Source organism: Suillus plorans (genome assembly GCF_016647745.1).
Source record: "Suillus plorans strain S12 chromosome Unknown HD556scaffold_47, whole genome shotgun sequence".
NCBI lineage: Eukaryota > Fungi > Basidiomycota > Agaricomycetes > Boletales > Suillaceae > Suillus > Suillus plorans.
In genome coordinates this window covers 1-14,462 of record NW_024537431.1, presented here as the reverse complement: position 1 = coordinate 14,462, position 14,462 = coordinate 1, and the positions used below count along the sequence as shown (strand labels likewise).

At 47.0% G+C, this 14,462-nt stretch overlaps 4 protein-coding genes across 4 annotated transcripts; 1 reads left to right on the top strand and 3 right to left on the bottom strand.

The window, feature by feature from the left end:
* Positions 1-1,814: 1,814 nt before the first annotated feature.
* Positions 1,815-2,317, top strand: HD556DRAFT_1310307 (uncharacterized protein; the record flags this gene model as incomplete). Its single annotated transcript, XM_041300391.1, has 4 exons — positions 1,815-1,820; positions 1,880-2,023; positions 2,082-2,244; positions 2,307-2,317. The coding sequence occupies 4 exons, from the start codon at positions 1,815-1,817 to the stop codon at positions 2,315-2,317; spliced, it is 324 nt and encodes a 107-aa protein (XP_041157688.1).
* A 266-nt stretch (positions 2,318-2,583) lies between these two features.
* HD556DRAFT_1433174 (uncharacterized protein) lies at positions 2,584-3,294 on the bottom strand (the record flags this gene model as incomplete). The annotated part of the gene is made up of 3 exons (XM_041305197.1): positions 2,584-2,891; positions 2,920-3,194; positions 3,248-3,294. The coding sequence occupies 3 exons, from the start codon at positions 3,292-3,294 to the stop codon at positions 2,584-2,586; spliced, it is 630 nt and encodes a 209-aa protein (XP_041157687.1).
* A 7,444-nt stretch (positions 3,295-10,738) lies between these two features.
* Positions 10,739-14,372, bottom strand: HD556DRAFT_1388651 (uncharacterized protein). Its single transcript, XM_041303493.1, has 6 exons — positions 13,909-14,372; positions 13,674-13,852; positions 13,312-13,620; positions 12,672-13,258; positions 11,808-12,619; positions 10,739-11,037 (listed from the first exon to the last, which is right to left on the bottom strand). The coding sequence occupies exons 1-6, from the start codon at positions 14,161-14,163 to the stop codon at positions 10,957-10,959; spliced, it is 2,223 nt and encodes a 740-aa protein (XP_041157686.1). The 5' UTR covers positions 14,164-14,372; the 3' UTR covers positions 10,739-10,956.
* HD556DRAFT_1201312 (uncharacterized protein) lies at positions 14,275-14,451 on the bottom strand (the record flags this gene model as incomplete). Its single annotated transcript, XM_041296393.1, has 1 exon — positions 14,275-14,451. A coding segment is annotated over one exon (177 nt), but the record flags the coding sequence as incomplete, so codon positions are not given.
* Positions 14,452-14,462: the final 11 nt, after the last annotated feature.

Sequence of the window (14,462 nt, the reverse complement as noted above, 5' to 3'; positions counted from 1 at the left end):
TTCGATTGTTGGCCGAAAGCTTCCCACCCCCAGAGCAGCCAGCTTGTAGCGCAGATGCTCAGTTGCCCGGTTAGTGTCCTCGCATCTTGAATTTATACATCTATAGACCTGGCCACGCTACGACTCATTTCAGTGTATGCTTCCGGAGTCCTTTGCCGTTGTTTGTGCCCCAAAGTTCACTCCCAAGTGCGTACCACATTGCTTATGCCACTTGTGTCTTAATTCTTTTCACGGTTAGCTTTTGAATTTTCCGCCTCATCGACCCCCCAGGCTTGCAAACAATTTTGGACTGCAATATCAAGGAAGCCTTCCACCTGGTGTCTTGTTACTTAAGGGTCTTATATAAAAGTTGTGTATAATGACAACACAATTAGACACAGGGAAGACTTCTTGCCAGTCCTTAAGTCCACGGTCTCCGACTTTTCTACTTCGTGGGAGGTAATGTGGTGAGTTCTTGGGAGGATTTAGTTTGTTGTCCTCTTCTTGTGTAGTCTGATATGAAGTGTTGTGGAATGTTCTGTGTTCTGGATAAATTCGTTAGGTTTGTTTCAACCTATGAAAGTCTGTTTCAACTTTGTCGTCCTTAGATATGTGTCTCACTTTCCGTTGAAAGAGAGAGTCTTATGTATACACGTAAAGCTTAGAATGAGAGCTGTTCAATGGTTATATAGTCAACCCCTGTAAGGTAGTATATAACCTAGAGTAGAATAACAATAACGAAAGTTATATAGTCAACCCCTGTAAGGTAGTATATAACTTTAGAATAGAATAACAATGTGTCTTAGTCTTACTTCAAGGCACATTGCCTGCACTTTTATTCTTATGTACTCTCACACAGTTTGAGAGAAGAATGAAAAATGGGAAGTTATATTTTATGGGTGAAAATGGGGTCCTTTTATACCTTTTGGGAACCCCCTTACTAAGCATGATTTATCAGATGGATTGGTAAGAATGTGGCTTACAAACCAGATGATGAATCAGCTTATTACTAAGTACATTACAAATACAGTGTAATCTTACAAAGAATTTACAAAGCATGACAAATCATGACAAAACATGATGAGTCATGTGAATGTTGTTACAAAGCATGACCAATCATGACTAAACATGTTGAGTCAGCTTAAATAATGTTACAAACCAGAATATTCCCCAGTCACATGATGTGCTGACAAATAAAATCTGGTGGCTGAAAGAAGCCAAATAAAAATAAACAGTCAGAAATAAATAGAGATACAAAACTTTGACAAACAAATCTGTGGCTGAAAGTAGCCAAATAAAAATAAATAATGAGAAATAAACAGAAGGTCACATGCTCATAAAAATACAAGGTAAAATAAGTCTGAAAAGTGAGAAATAAAATACAAGACAATGAAATAAAGGAAAAATAGAAAGGTAACTCAGTGAGAGAGGGCTAGACAGTCTCTCATATCTTCCTTATCACTCTCTGTATATATCTGACATGGTATGAATCACATACCATGCATGACACCGGACCCAGAGGTACTGGTCTACACAGTGCGTAGCTTCTTGAGTGGGTCGTCCACAGCTATTAATTGGTTGTTTAGGACGCAGACAAGGGGCACGTGCAAATGAAAGACATCCCACTGGAGATCGTGGATCTGTGATGATGCAGGGCTCGATGTTTTCCTGACTTTTATCTATAATTTACAAATGCAGCATTTCTGGCACTTGGCATCTGTACAATCCGCATCCATTACCCTATATGCACACACCTTTGTATTGGATACTACAGCACTTGTAAGATAACAGTCGTATCATCCATAAAGATCCCAGCACAGTGAAGACATCCCTTCATGGAGGTAAGCTCAATCACACCAGGTTCATGTGTGGTCATTGATTATTGCCTTTCGTACACCAGGCCCATCTATGTGTCCAACTGGGAAACATTGCCTTGGATGGCGTGCGCCATAATGAAGCTGTTGAACACTTCACTGCTGTTGTCAATGCTAGCACTTTCTTTTACAAATCGCCAATTCATTTGATGTACGATGAATTTGTCGTGGTGAGCTGATATGACTCAATCAAATATTCTTTCGAGCTCAGTTGCGTGTTTTCCACAGCTCTTTGGCTGGGACCTCAAGTCCTGGTGGCAAACTGCGAAGCAACAACAGTGTTGCGCATTCTTTCGAGCAGGTAGTTTTGGAGAAGCCATCGAATTGTATCAGTCAATGATGGATAAGATTGATGAGGACATGAAGGCTGACTTGCATGCTTGGTTTGCTGGTAAGCATTCAATAATATCTCCCTGTCTTTCCGTCTATAACCATCAACTGCACTTCACTCAGCTCTCGAGTAAGATTGAAACACGCTCTATGCTTCCCATGGAACTGGCACGCATGCAGCGAGCGGTTGCTCATATAGGTTGAAATGCGGAGATTCTCGAGTAGTTTTCATTTGTACCTTGACGGCTGTATAGTCCTCGGTGCTTGCTCATGTCAGGGCTTGAACATGTTTACCCTACGTTTCCGATATCTTTACTTTCAATTGAAACAACTTCTGAACATCGTCTTGTGCGCCTGTTGTGAGGTTCAGGCCTGAATCCTCGTCATGTATAAGTTCTATTTACGAAACAAACTGTGCGCACACTTGCATCGACTCCATCCAAAGTATCTTCCTCTCTGTCATGGTAGAGTCGGGGATATTTACAATATACTGATGTAAGATAGTGAGATGCTGGGGGGACAGGGGACAATTTGGCTCCTCGACCTCGACAATGTTGAAATGATCAGGTCGGTGAGCAACAAAGGGATTGTGACCTAGGTGGTCTGGCTGATTACCCTCTGTATGATGTGCCTGTATGTGCTGATCTTCATATGCCTCCCAGTCGATACCATACTCATCAATTTCATCAACATTCGGGCGGCTGGAAGCTTGCAGCATCAAATCCATGTGCTCCACTTTGTAAAATGCTAAACCACCAAAGATCAGCGGGTGAATGACTCCACTGTCCATCTGGTAAGGCCATCTTATGCATGTTCCATGCATTGGCCCATTGTATCGCCTTGTGGTTAATCAAAGGTAAGAAAAGGTGATGTAGGAGCCAAATATGGGCCGTGTTATCGGGATTGAGTCCACCAGTCACTTCAAGATCTTGGAAGGGTGACTTCCATTTGGACCCGACCATGCTGGTCCAGTCCACCCACAACTGCTCGATGCAGATATTATGCATGCTTCTGCAGTAATGTTGAACTACGTTGATTCAAAGTGAAATAAATTGAAGTCTTACCTCACCCAGATATATGACCCTCTGTCTTGACCTCGCTGTTCCTCCATATATCTAGCAACAAGAACATTCTCGCCACCATGATCACCACGTACTCGAGATGGTAGACCATGGTTTTCAATCAATGAAAGAAACAAGTCAAATACTGTTGCCGCATGGTTATTGTTGCTGGCTCGAATCCCAGTGATAAACCTAGCAAAACCATCTATAAAGGCATGAATGACAATTTTGTAGTGGATCAGGCCTAGAAAGCAATTAAAATAAGTATAGGTACAGTATGGTCACCCTGTGTGTATATATATTATACTCACCATGCTGGCCATCATGATGCGCCAAGGAATTATATCCAGCGATGTTGTACACCCTATGTGAGATACGGTGCACTCCAAATGCTGCCACAGGGGGTCCATTGACACAAGCATAAGAAGCTTGGACACGGCTGTGGGGGACATGTTGCCCGAGGTGCAGCAAGTGCCCATCAATCATATGTCTACCGAATGTTGGAAAGAGATTGAGAATGTGCAACACAGTAGCATCAAGCTCCTCGTCTGAGAGTGTAGACTGTGAGCCAGTTGATGACTGGTACACTCGATGAGCTTGACCATCTTCATCGATATATGTGATATAAACAGGTTCCCCTGGTTGCACTAACTCCTGTTCGAGGGCCTTGCGTCGGACAGTTCGAGCAGAAACACCAAATATCTCACCAAGCTCTGTGGGCCCTCGGAGCTGATAAGACACTGCAAGCACCTCTGGGTCTATCATCATTCTTGGACGCCCTCGACCAATCCCATGCACAACATGAGTGTGAGCCGTTGGCTCGACATCAGGCACATCTGAAGACACAGTTTTAGCTGCCCCTAGGTCAGCAATCATATCTTGAATACTTTGCTCCATTATATCTCTATCCACGGGTGGAATAATAGCATGGTGCTAGGGCAAACAAGAATTCTGTTGCATGGTTACTTCTAAAGGTCAGATCACGCACCTGTGTGATGCTTTGCTGTGACTGCAGGCAGACTTGTATCTGCTCTTGCAATCGTGCTTCATCGCCAAGTTGTGTTTGTAGGGCAATGCGCACTGCTTCTTTAAGATGTGAAAAGGCTGTCACAATTGTTTGGAATGGAAGGGGTAGTTCAGCATTAACATGGGCCATTGTTCATTTACAAGTAACAGTGGTTGAAGGAGAGATGCGGTACAATCTTCCTTCTATGTACGCCGCCTAGGCTCTGCACATCTCAGTATATCCAACTCCTATCTCTTTGGCCAGCCTCTACTCCATCTACGGTTACTGAAGCCAGCAAGTGTGAGGACACAACATTGCAGGTTGATGGAGGATCCAGGGCCATGGCTGCAGGGAGGCATGTGAAGCGAGATTTTACCAATGATTGGATTGGATACACGAGGCGTACCTGGTAACTCCCAAGTTGAGAAATATGTTCCGCTTAGGAGAACTTGAGTTCGATGACTCAGATCTTGGAGTAGCTGGGCACCTTCCGCTTGAAGGATCCGCACACTGGGAGGATCAAATTAAGGTGGATCATACGAGCATGAGGTTCCCACTTGACGAGCGCCCCAAACAGCGTATGGAGAGTTCGGGTATAGCCAAATGCATCCCGAGCAAGATGGGAGAGCATAGTGATGTGCGACTTGAGCCTGCTTTCAAGGACTACAAGGAGGGCAGCTTCGGCATTTTTGGAGTTGGCTTTTATTTCTGAAACGTGTGTGGAACCTTTTTGTTTTGAGGGTGACTTATATTGAGAGATTAAACTCACCACCTCCAGGAAGATTTCGTTTATGCTCTTGTCTCCTTCTTCGATCGCTGTCTCGAGCTTTGACATGAGCATCCCAGAAAGGACAGCGAGTGCAGAAAATAATACATATATCAGCGACAGATAGTGGAGGCTCACCCACCGGGCGTAAACTTGAAAGCTGTGTTGGAAGCTTGGAATCGGTCAGGGGACCTATTGAATTAACAGTTAGTAAATTGGGTGACCATAGAGAGTCACAAAAGAACCTATTTGGGTGAATGTAGATACATTCAATTGAATAGAAGGCACATTGAACTGTATTGTGGGGGGCAAAGACCCGAGACAGATGCGTCAGAAGTGGAGATGGTACTGTGTGTGAAGACAAGGATGAGCATGAACCTAAGCTCAACTTGGTGGATTGGGAACTTGAACTGGACCTTGGGTTTGAAATTTCTGAACCTGAGACTGGGCGTGTACATGAGAAATTGAATGATGGAGGGTGATCTGGGATAGATTAGAATACTTGTCAAAGGGATTAAAACAGTAGAAGGACTCACCAGACGCCAACCTCATACACATCCCTGATGAGTACCAGCACATCCCATAAATTGCATGATTAGAGGACACTTACTTTTGTGCCAGACTCGGCGATGGTACTAAGGCTGCCACATATTACAGTGACCTATCTCCGTATAATACGAGGGAACGGACATGCATAATATCCCGTATGATACGGGCCAGCGGACCATGGGCCCATGATAAAAATATCCTCGACTATGACGGATGGGCCGGGAGGCAAATTATTCCCGATGGAGACGGGTGGGCCCATGCAGGGAATATATAGAGTAGATGAGTGGGCCGATGTACATGAATATTAGGTAGACGGGTGGGCCGAGGTAGTTGGATATTATGCAGATGGGTGTATTAAGGTAGATGTGTATGAGATAGATGGGTAGGTACTTGTTATCACATTCACGGGTGGGCCCAGACACATATTAAATTAGACGGGTGGGCCGAGGGTATTATAAAATATTGTATTAGACGGGTGGGCCCAGACGCATATTAATTAGACGGGTGGGCCGAGGGTGTTGTATGGGATGTTGTATTAGACGGGTGGGCCGAGGGTGGTATAAAATATAGATGGGTGGGCCCATGTGTATCATAATTGTAGACATGATGGAGCTGAGGTAGTTGTACATCAACCAAATCAGAGGAGGTAATAAATCAAAGTTACCAAGTTCCCGGAGCAGCAGGTGATCTCCTGACATGGCCTTTGATGGTGCACAGGTTGTCTTGCAGAATGTGGAATCCGGGGTGCGAAGCTTGTGTTGCCCTATGAGAAGCCAAGTTCCGACCACCAGAATTTGAGTCAACTGTACCGAGCTCCGAGTTCCGGGACCCGGAACTCAACACATAATTTAGTTAATACTTTCCGTGTTAAATGGCCAACCGAAGTTGAGATGTTTCTGAAGAGAGCAGCAGGTGCTCTCTTGACATGGCCTTTGATGGTGCGTAGGTTGTCTTGCAGAATGTGGAATCCGGGGTGCGAAGCTTGTGTTGCCCTACGAGAAGCCAAGTTCCGACCACCAGAATTTGAGTCAACTGTACCGAGTTCCGAGTTCCGGGACCCGGAACTCAACACATAATTTAGTTAATACTTTCCGTGTTAAATGGCCAACCGAAGTTGAGATGTTTCTGAAGAGAGCAGCAGGTGCTCTCTTGACATGGCCTTTGATGGTGCGTAGGTTGTCTTGCAGAATGTGGAATCCGGGGTGCGAAGCTTGTGTTGCCCTACGAGAAGCCAAGTTCCGACCACCAAAATGTGAGTCAACCGTACTCAGAGGAGGTAATAAATCAAAGTTACCGAGTTCCCGGAGCAGCAGGTGATCTCCTGACATGGCCTTTGATGGTGCACAGGTTGTCTTGCAGAATTTGGAATCCGGGGTGCGAGGCTTGTGTTTCCCTACAAGAAGCCAAGTTCCGACCACCCAAATTTGGGTCAACCGTACCGACTTCTGAGTTCCGGGACCCGGGAGTCGACAAATGAATATCTGATGACCAGCACACTTCCAATCAGGTAGTATTTCATTGAGCAATGGATAATAATACATCTTTGACAGCCAAAATTATCTCAGGCTCCCTTATCTGATCCTCTCTATCTCCACCCCCTTTAACACCAAAGTCCGGACATTCAGCATTCAGTGTCTGATTTCCCAAGATTAACATCCAGCATGAACGGTTCTTCCCCTTCCACTCCTGATAGTATAAACATCTGGCGCACTTGGGCCCTGACTGTGACTTATGAAGCAGGGGAATATACCGAACAGAAATTCAAGGCAGAGAAGACTGGAGGAGGCCCAGTCATACCTTCCCCCAACCTAGACACTGATCTGGTGATGGCGTGCGATCGCTTGGCTGATGTACTCATAAAGGCATATAAAAATCCCAGTGGGTCTTCCTGCAGATTCGGAAAATTCATTTTATCATTCAAATTCCTGCATGACAGTTCAGATGCAGGTGGATATTGCAAGATATAGCAAATTGATCTCCCCGAAGGACACCGGGCATAATGAACAGAGAGAGGCTAGGTTGCTTGAGAGGTGTCCTCCTGGCCATGAAGGCAAAAGGTTGGTCGACGAACCTGCCACAATTCTCGATGCATCCGGTGCCATCATCGCATGGTACCTCCCAGACGCCCTGACCGACACCACCCAGGTGTGTAATATACATTGTTACTCAATGGATATTGTATATCAAATGGAACCTACAGAAGGAAATCAGGGAAGCCACCAATTTGCTCGCTCCAAGCCTCGAAAAAAGTGTAAGGGCTGATGGCAATTGGCGAACTAATCAAAAGTGGTTCAACCGGGGCTCGGAAGATGTTGGGGCAACTCCCGGATGCATCAATTTATCTCCGGCATGGTTTCAACAGGGACACGAGGTAGGATCTGATGAGATGGTGATTCCGGCAGTCATACTCACCAATCCCAAAGAATGTGTCTGATCCGGAGGTATCTGCATCATTGAAGGGACCTTCCTGCGAGAATATCCTCAAAGCCATTTCAAGGCCAGCAGCCATCGTGTCCGCGGCACTCAGAGTCATGCATCCTGAGCAGTACTGGGCAGGGTTGCGAACCTTGTCAAACCTCGGACATATAGCAGTAAGCAAGGATCTGCCACAGATGCCGGAGGCCCTGCAGTACTGGGCATCGGTGTTTAACACCCTCTCCATCATTTCCAATCGGGAAACCCCAAATCATCGAGACCATTTGTCCATTGCTGAATGCTTCGACATTCTCACCACCGTGGGGAACTATTCTAATGCTCGGATGACAATGCCAAGCCTTCAGCTGGAGTTCAAGTACAATTCCAGCTGTATGATTGCGTTTTCCGGAAGGATTGTGAGACATGGAGTTTATGATGTGGAAGGGGATCGGATTGCTTGGGCATGGTATATGAGGGATTCTGTTCACATTTATGCTGGTGTTCCATCATGTGGATGGGCTAGTGTGGATGGTCCATACAGTGTGTGAAAGATCAAACAAAGAGCATGCATTGTGACCTATATACATTCCAACAAATGAATACCATGTACCAATAGTTATCTGGACCTCAATACTCAATTGTGAGCATTTGCGAAGTGATATATGGGACTGAATAATTTGGATGCGAGCCTCGGTATTCGATAATCGGAACTCGGGACTTGACATATGGGAGTCCCGAGTGCCGGGGTACTGAGTCCCGACACCCGGACCTCAGCACTTGATATTTGAGACTGGGGGAAGATGTATCAATATGCTCAAATTAACATTTGTTATTGCCGTACACATTTGACAAAACCCTGAACCCCGACATTGTGAACTCGGGACTCGACACTGTTCTGAATACCGAGTCCCGGAAGCCCAGGTCCCGAGTCCCGAATTTCGGAGTTCGGGGTTCGGCGACCCGGAGCTCGGCAACTGTGTTGGGTGTCAGGGTATCCGGAGCATTGGAGATAGCATGTGTCAGTATTTTGCATTTCATGGTTCATGTTTGGCTGACACATGCGATCTCCAATGTTCCGGATACCCTGACACCCAACACAGTTGCCGAGCTCCGGGTTGCCGAACCCCGAACTCCGAAATTCGGGACTCGGGACCTGGGTTTCGGGACTCGGGACTCGGAGCTCGTGACCTGGGACTCGACAGTGTTCTGAATACCGAGTCCCTGACGCCCGATTCTATAATCACGAAAGATTCCATAATCACGAAAGATGAACCATGAAACGCAGAATACTGACACATGCTATCTCCAATGCTCCGGATACCCTGACACCCAACACAGTTGCCGAGCTCCGGGTCACCGAGTCCCGAAGCCCGAGTCCCGAGTCCCGAATTTCGGAGTTCGGGGTTCGGTGACCCGGAGCTCGGCAACTGTGTTGGGTGTCAGGGTATCCGGAGCATTGGATCCCGAGTCCCGAATTTCGGAGTTCGGGGTTCGGTGACCCGGAGCTCGGCAACTGTGTTGGGTGTCAGGGTATCCTGAGCATTGGAGATCAGCATGTGTCAGCCAAACATGAACCATGAAACGCAAAATACTGACACATGCTATCTCCAATGCTCCGCATACCCTGACACCCAACACAGTTGCCGAGCTCCGGGTCGCCGAACCCCGAACTCCGAAATTCGGGACTCGGGACCTGGGCTTCCGGGACTCGGGTGCAAGATTTTTGAATGCATAGAATATTTTACATCTTGTATACAATGAACACTGAATGGGACTACACTCCTTTGCCTTTCCTCAATTTCTCTAACATGTCAGTGTACATCTTCACCTCTGCCATCTTGGCTTTGATGCCCTCATCTTGCTCCTCCATCAATGCTTCCATGCAGTTCTTTAATCCACCTCAGTCCCATAAGTGGTGGAGTCGAAGTGTTTCTCAACTTCTCTGGAAGAACCAAAGCATCATCCTCAACATTAAGCTAGAACAGATAAGTCATCAATCAAGGCAATTCAGCTAACATCTTACCGCCCAATACTGGTAGTGAGAGACGCAGGAAGCCATTATTTCATCCCACTGCCATGGTTGATCCGGGATTGTGGTGTTTCCCATCCACCATGGACATGTATATGCAAACACAATCCGGGACGGATGTCCTGCAATTGCCTCATCATCAAATGAAAGGAGGTGGAATGAAAAGATGTCGTCCGGAACCGTGTTCCAGGTTAGCATGGGATACAACTTAAGGATATAAGCGACAGGGACCGGAAGAACCGACACGATATTCTGTGAAGCTGAGTACTGCAGGAGTGGTGTGACAAAAGTCTGCTCAAATTTTTAGCATTGACCAACAAAGTCATCAGGGCAGTGGTAACATACATTCATCTCCCATTGCAGCCCAGCTTTAAAATACTTTATCCGGTCAGAAGATAGACCATTGTTGGCAGCTTCCGTCTGATATTGAGAGATGCATGCACGGACCCGCGATCCAGCCATTGCCAATGTGCAGGAAATAGTTCCAAGGCTCAGCTTCAGGGGTCGGTAATGGCTTCCGGCATTCAGAGTGCCAGAAGTGGATGCAGGAGTTGCAGGCATGGCTAATACAGGACTATGGCGCTGGCAATGCAAGTGAAAGATGGTGAAGATGTGAAGATAAGAATCACTGATGGATGGATACGAAATTCAAACTCCGACATGGGCTGACCCGGACAATTCCCGGGCCTCAATTATGTATGTGGAAAAAGGGACTTCATGAGAAAACAATGTTCATTCATCTCCAGCCTCTATCAACACGTTTTGTAGGTCTTGAAAAGCTGCCTGCGCATCCTGTGCGAGCAATGAATACATTCGCGATTGCCTTCTGGCATAGCATCCGTGACCCGGAAGGCGTTTCTCCAATGATTCCTGCATGTGGTCGCCCCATTGGGTTGCTTTCCACAAAAAGAACTTACATGTCCAATCCATCTCCAATTTGACCAATATCATTTCTTCCCTCCATCGATCTCGTAGTGCCTTTGCCCGCAGCCAATGGACTCGGTAAACTTGGCATGGGTCCAGTCAGGTAACCGTGGGATATGACATGCAAGCAGGAACTCACATTCCTCATTCCTGTTAAGAACGTGCTCAAGGGTCGGATCCGAAGGGCTTGGCTTCAGCTCGTGCGCTGCGCCCCTTACCCGAGTACGTGCCCCTAACTTCCGAGGGTTGTTGAACGATGTCCGAAGGTTACCGGACGATGTCCGGAGGGCGTCGGGCGATGTCCGGAGTCCGATGTCCGATGCGCGGGAATTCCGGCGGACGTTCGGAAACAAGAGATAAGACTAATCCGGACGAAGTCCGAACTAGAAAGGAAACAGTGGAGGACTACCAGAGGTAGAGGCGGAGGTGTCAAGTCTATAGGAGTCGATCCTAAGACGAGCGGAGGTCGACGAGAGAGAAACTCAAGTCGGACGGAGGAGAGAATGAGCAGAGTCTAATATGATATTCGAACTGAGGAAACTACAGAGATTGTACAGGGGTTTATATACTACTGAGGACATAACGGAGAATAGTAAGTGCAGTGCGAAGCTATGTAAAGCTATGAAGAAAACATATGGTACGACTATCACTAGTCTATCGGAACTTAGTAAAATGAAGACAGAGATGAATGAGGAACGGAAAATAAAGCGTACTAACTGATAAGGGAAATACCAAAGGGATAAGGCGCGGAAGTTAGACGCGGGTCGGATCCGGACGATACATAGAAGTCGGCCGGATCCGGAAATCCGGAAATGATGAGTGTGATAGGTCCGGGTCCGGAACGCGGGATATGACAATTCCACAATTGATCAGGACCCCCGAGGTCGACTTCAACAGACCAAAACCAAGCCAAAGATTCATTTCGTTGACCTCGGGCATTTGGGTCGCCCACTGCAGTGCTGATTTTGAGTTGCTCGCGAAGCAGGGGTTTGTATTTCTGAAGCTGGTCTTGCCCCGGCTCAAGTTTCATCATTTGCTTCCTGGTCTTTGTATATATGCTGGCATGGAGGGAGACTGCCTGCTGCACCGACGTCACCTGGGACCAAGCTCGAGTTTTCAGGGCCTGGGATTTGGCCTGCCGAACGGTTGTTCGGAACAGGATGGCCTTGTTGCAAAGGTAAATGCGGAGATTGTGAAGGGCATCATTGGCCTGCCCTTCACGAAGAGACATCTCCAGGGGAATCAGATCCTCTGCCATGCATCGTCTGCATCTATCAACACCCAGGTTTGATGGCAACGGGATTACAGTGAGCTCGGGAGAGTTTGTCCATGTATGAGATGTCTCTGTGAAATCCGCCGGGTCATCATCGAGATCATCTAGAATGTCTACGTTCAAGTCCTCAGGTTCATCATCTGCATCAAATCCCTCCCCGAGATGTGTTAGAGCAGACCAAGCAAATCCATCTATCTGGCCTTGGAGCCGATCGCGTTGACGGGCAATGTCTAATCTCTGTGTCTCAGTGGATCTTCTTCCAATCCTTCGGACCTCGATGAGCAATGCAATCTGAGCCTCTTCAATTGCTAACCCTGTTGATATCCACATCGCCACAGATCTGCGAGAGGGTGCTGCATTGCGGGCGTTACCCTCCTCTAATAATCTAAGCTCGATCTCCTTTTTGCTTGGTGCTGAGTGCAATATTAATTCCGACCTCGATGGAGACAATGGAACTCAACGTACCCTTTTTTATATTGATCTCATATTCATCCATCGCCGCAGGATCATTCAATCTGCTTGACTGAGCTATCCTCTCCCTGGCTAACCATTCTGTCTTCAAATGTGAGGGTGCTGCTTCATCGAGTCTGTCGAATGCCTTTCCACTTTCCGAGATGCCATTCCTCGCCAGCTTGTATTTCCGGCATAGAGTCCTTTTCATGCGAATCATCTTGCAGAAATTGGAGTCATTCATCTGATAATCAAGGCATTCCTTTCGGTGGGGAGATGACATTCCCCGAGCAGCAGGGGAAATCAGATTGAGCCGTGCCCATAGCGTCTCCATGATCTCTCCATCGATCCGACCAATGCCTTCAATAAAGTTAGAAGCATATCGGACATAGCAGCTGTCCTGATGGCCATGAATGTGCCACAACCCAATTCCGGGAATGATGGTTAGTTGTGGTGCCATGTCTAGAAATCGACTTCGATCCACCCGAACCCGAAAGTGTTTGTTGTATTGACAATTAATATCATAGAAGGTGACAGCCCTGGTGATGCCTTCCATGTTGTGCCGGGAAGCCTCGCAAAGGGCGTAGTCCATGTTCATTTGTCTGCAAGTGACCCATGGTTAACTCGTGAATGAGGAATGGTGGATGTGGCTTGCCTTTCACCTTTCTGAAAATCCACCATGGAGTGAGGGACAAAGCAACCGTGTCTGGCACAGGCAACTCCCCCGATACCGGTGGACTCCAGCTTGTGCCGAGCAGCATTAGCTTGATTTACTGCCCGGTGGTTGTTGCAGCTTGATTTTTCCACCGTGTCAGCAGCCTCTGCCAGATGCATTTTATACCGGTCCTTTCCTACCATGAATCCAAGCCCATCGGATAGCCAAACTTCATCGAATGGCTTAATGGGATGCAGATGTTCGGCTTTGAAATTTCCATCCATCACAAATGACCGGGTGTATTTCCAGCTTGGATCGCTAGTATTATTATGGAGGCCACATTGGTTGAGAATAGGACTCACTCATCAAGCGATTCATCCTCTGACAACAGCACATTAATCCCTGGCTGAGGACACGCCGGGCAAAATAATGCGAGTTCTCCTGTGCTCGGGTTATCAGAACGATGGCCAAAGCCATGCCATTTCATTGTCTTCAACTGCCTCCACTGTCGAGCGACCCTCATGAGCTCTCTGTATCGGTCCTTGCAATGTGCTTTGTCAATATGATGTCCAGTAGATGAAGAGGGTAAGGCATTACCGGAACAAGGTGTGGAAACATGCTGGAGGTCATTCGCCGGAGCTTGCTGTAATAGTTCATCGCCGAGGTGCCGCATTCAAGGCTGTCCAGTAGAAAATCATTGAGCACTCTGAAGGTGAACACAGTCTTTGGCCTGTTGAAAGATGCAGGGAAAAATCCGTGTCGAAACATTTGAATGTCCGGACTCATGGCATTCGGACATTCACAACATCGAATCTCCAGGCGATGAACTCCGGACTTGTCTACAATGACCATGGTGTTTTCCTTTGGCTGGAACTCGGGTCCGGACACAAATGGCAGATCTTCAGGCTCGAGCAGGTCTTCAGGTTCATCTTCTTCAAACAAATTCCACCGATCAGTGACCTCCGGACATTGTTTGCCATCATGGCCAAGGTGTATAATGAGTCCCACATGAGCGAGACAACTCCGCTCAAAGAATCGCCCATTCCATTGACTGATCCAGTGGAAAGGATTGCTACGATGTTGACTCCTGCAACAGCCCGTGCAATAGAGTGGCTCGCCAAGACAATCTTGACATTTGTACACCCCATCCG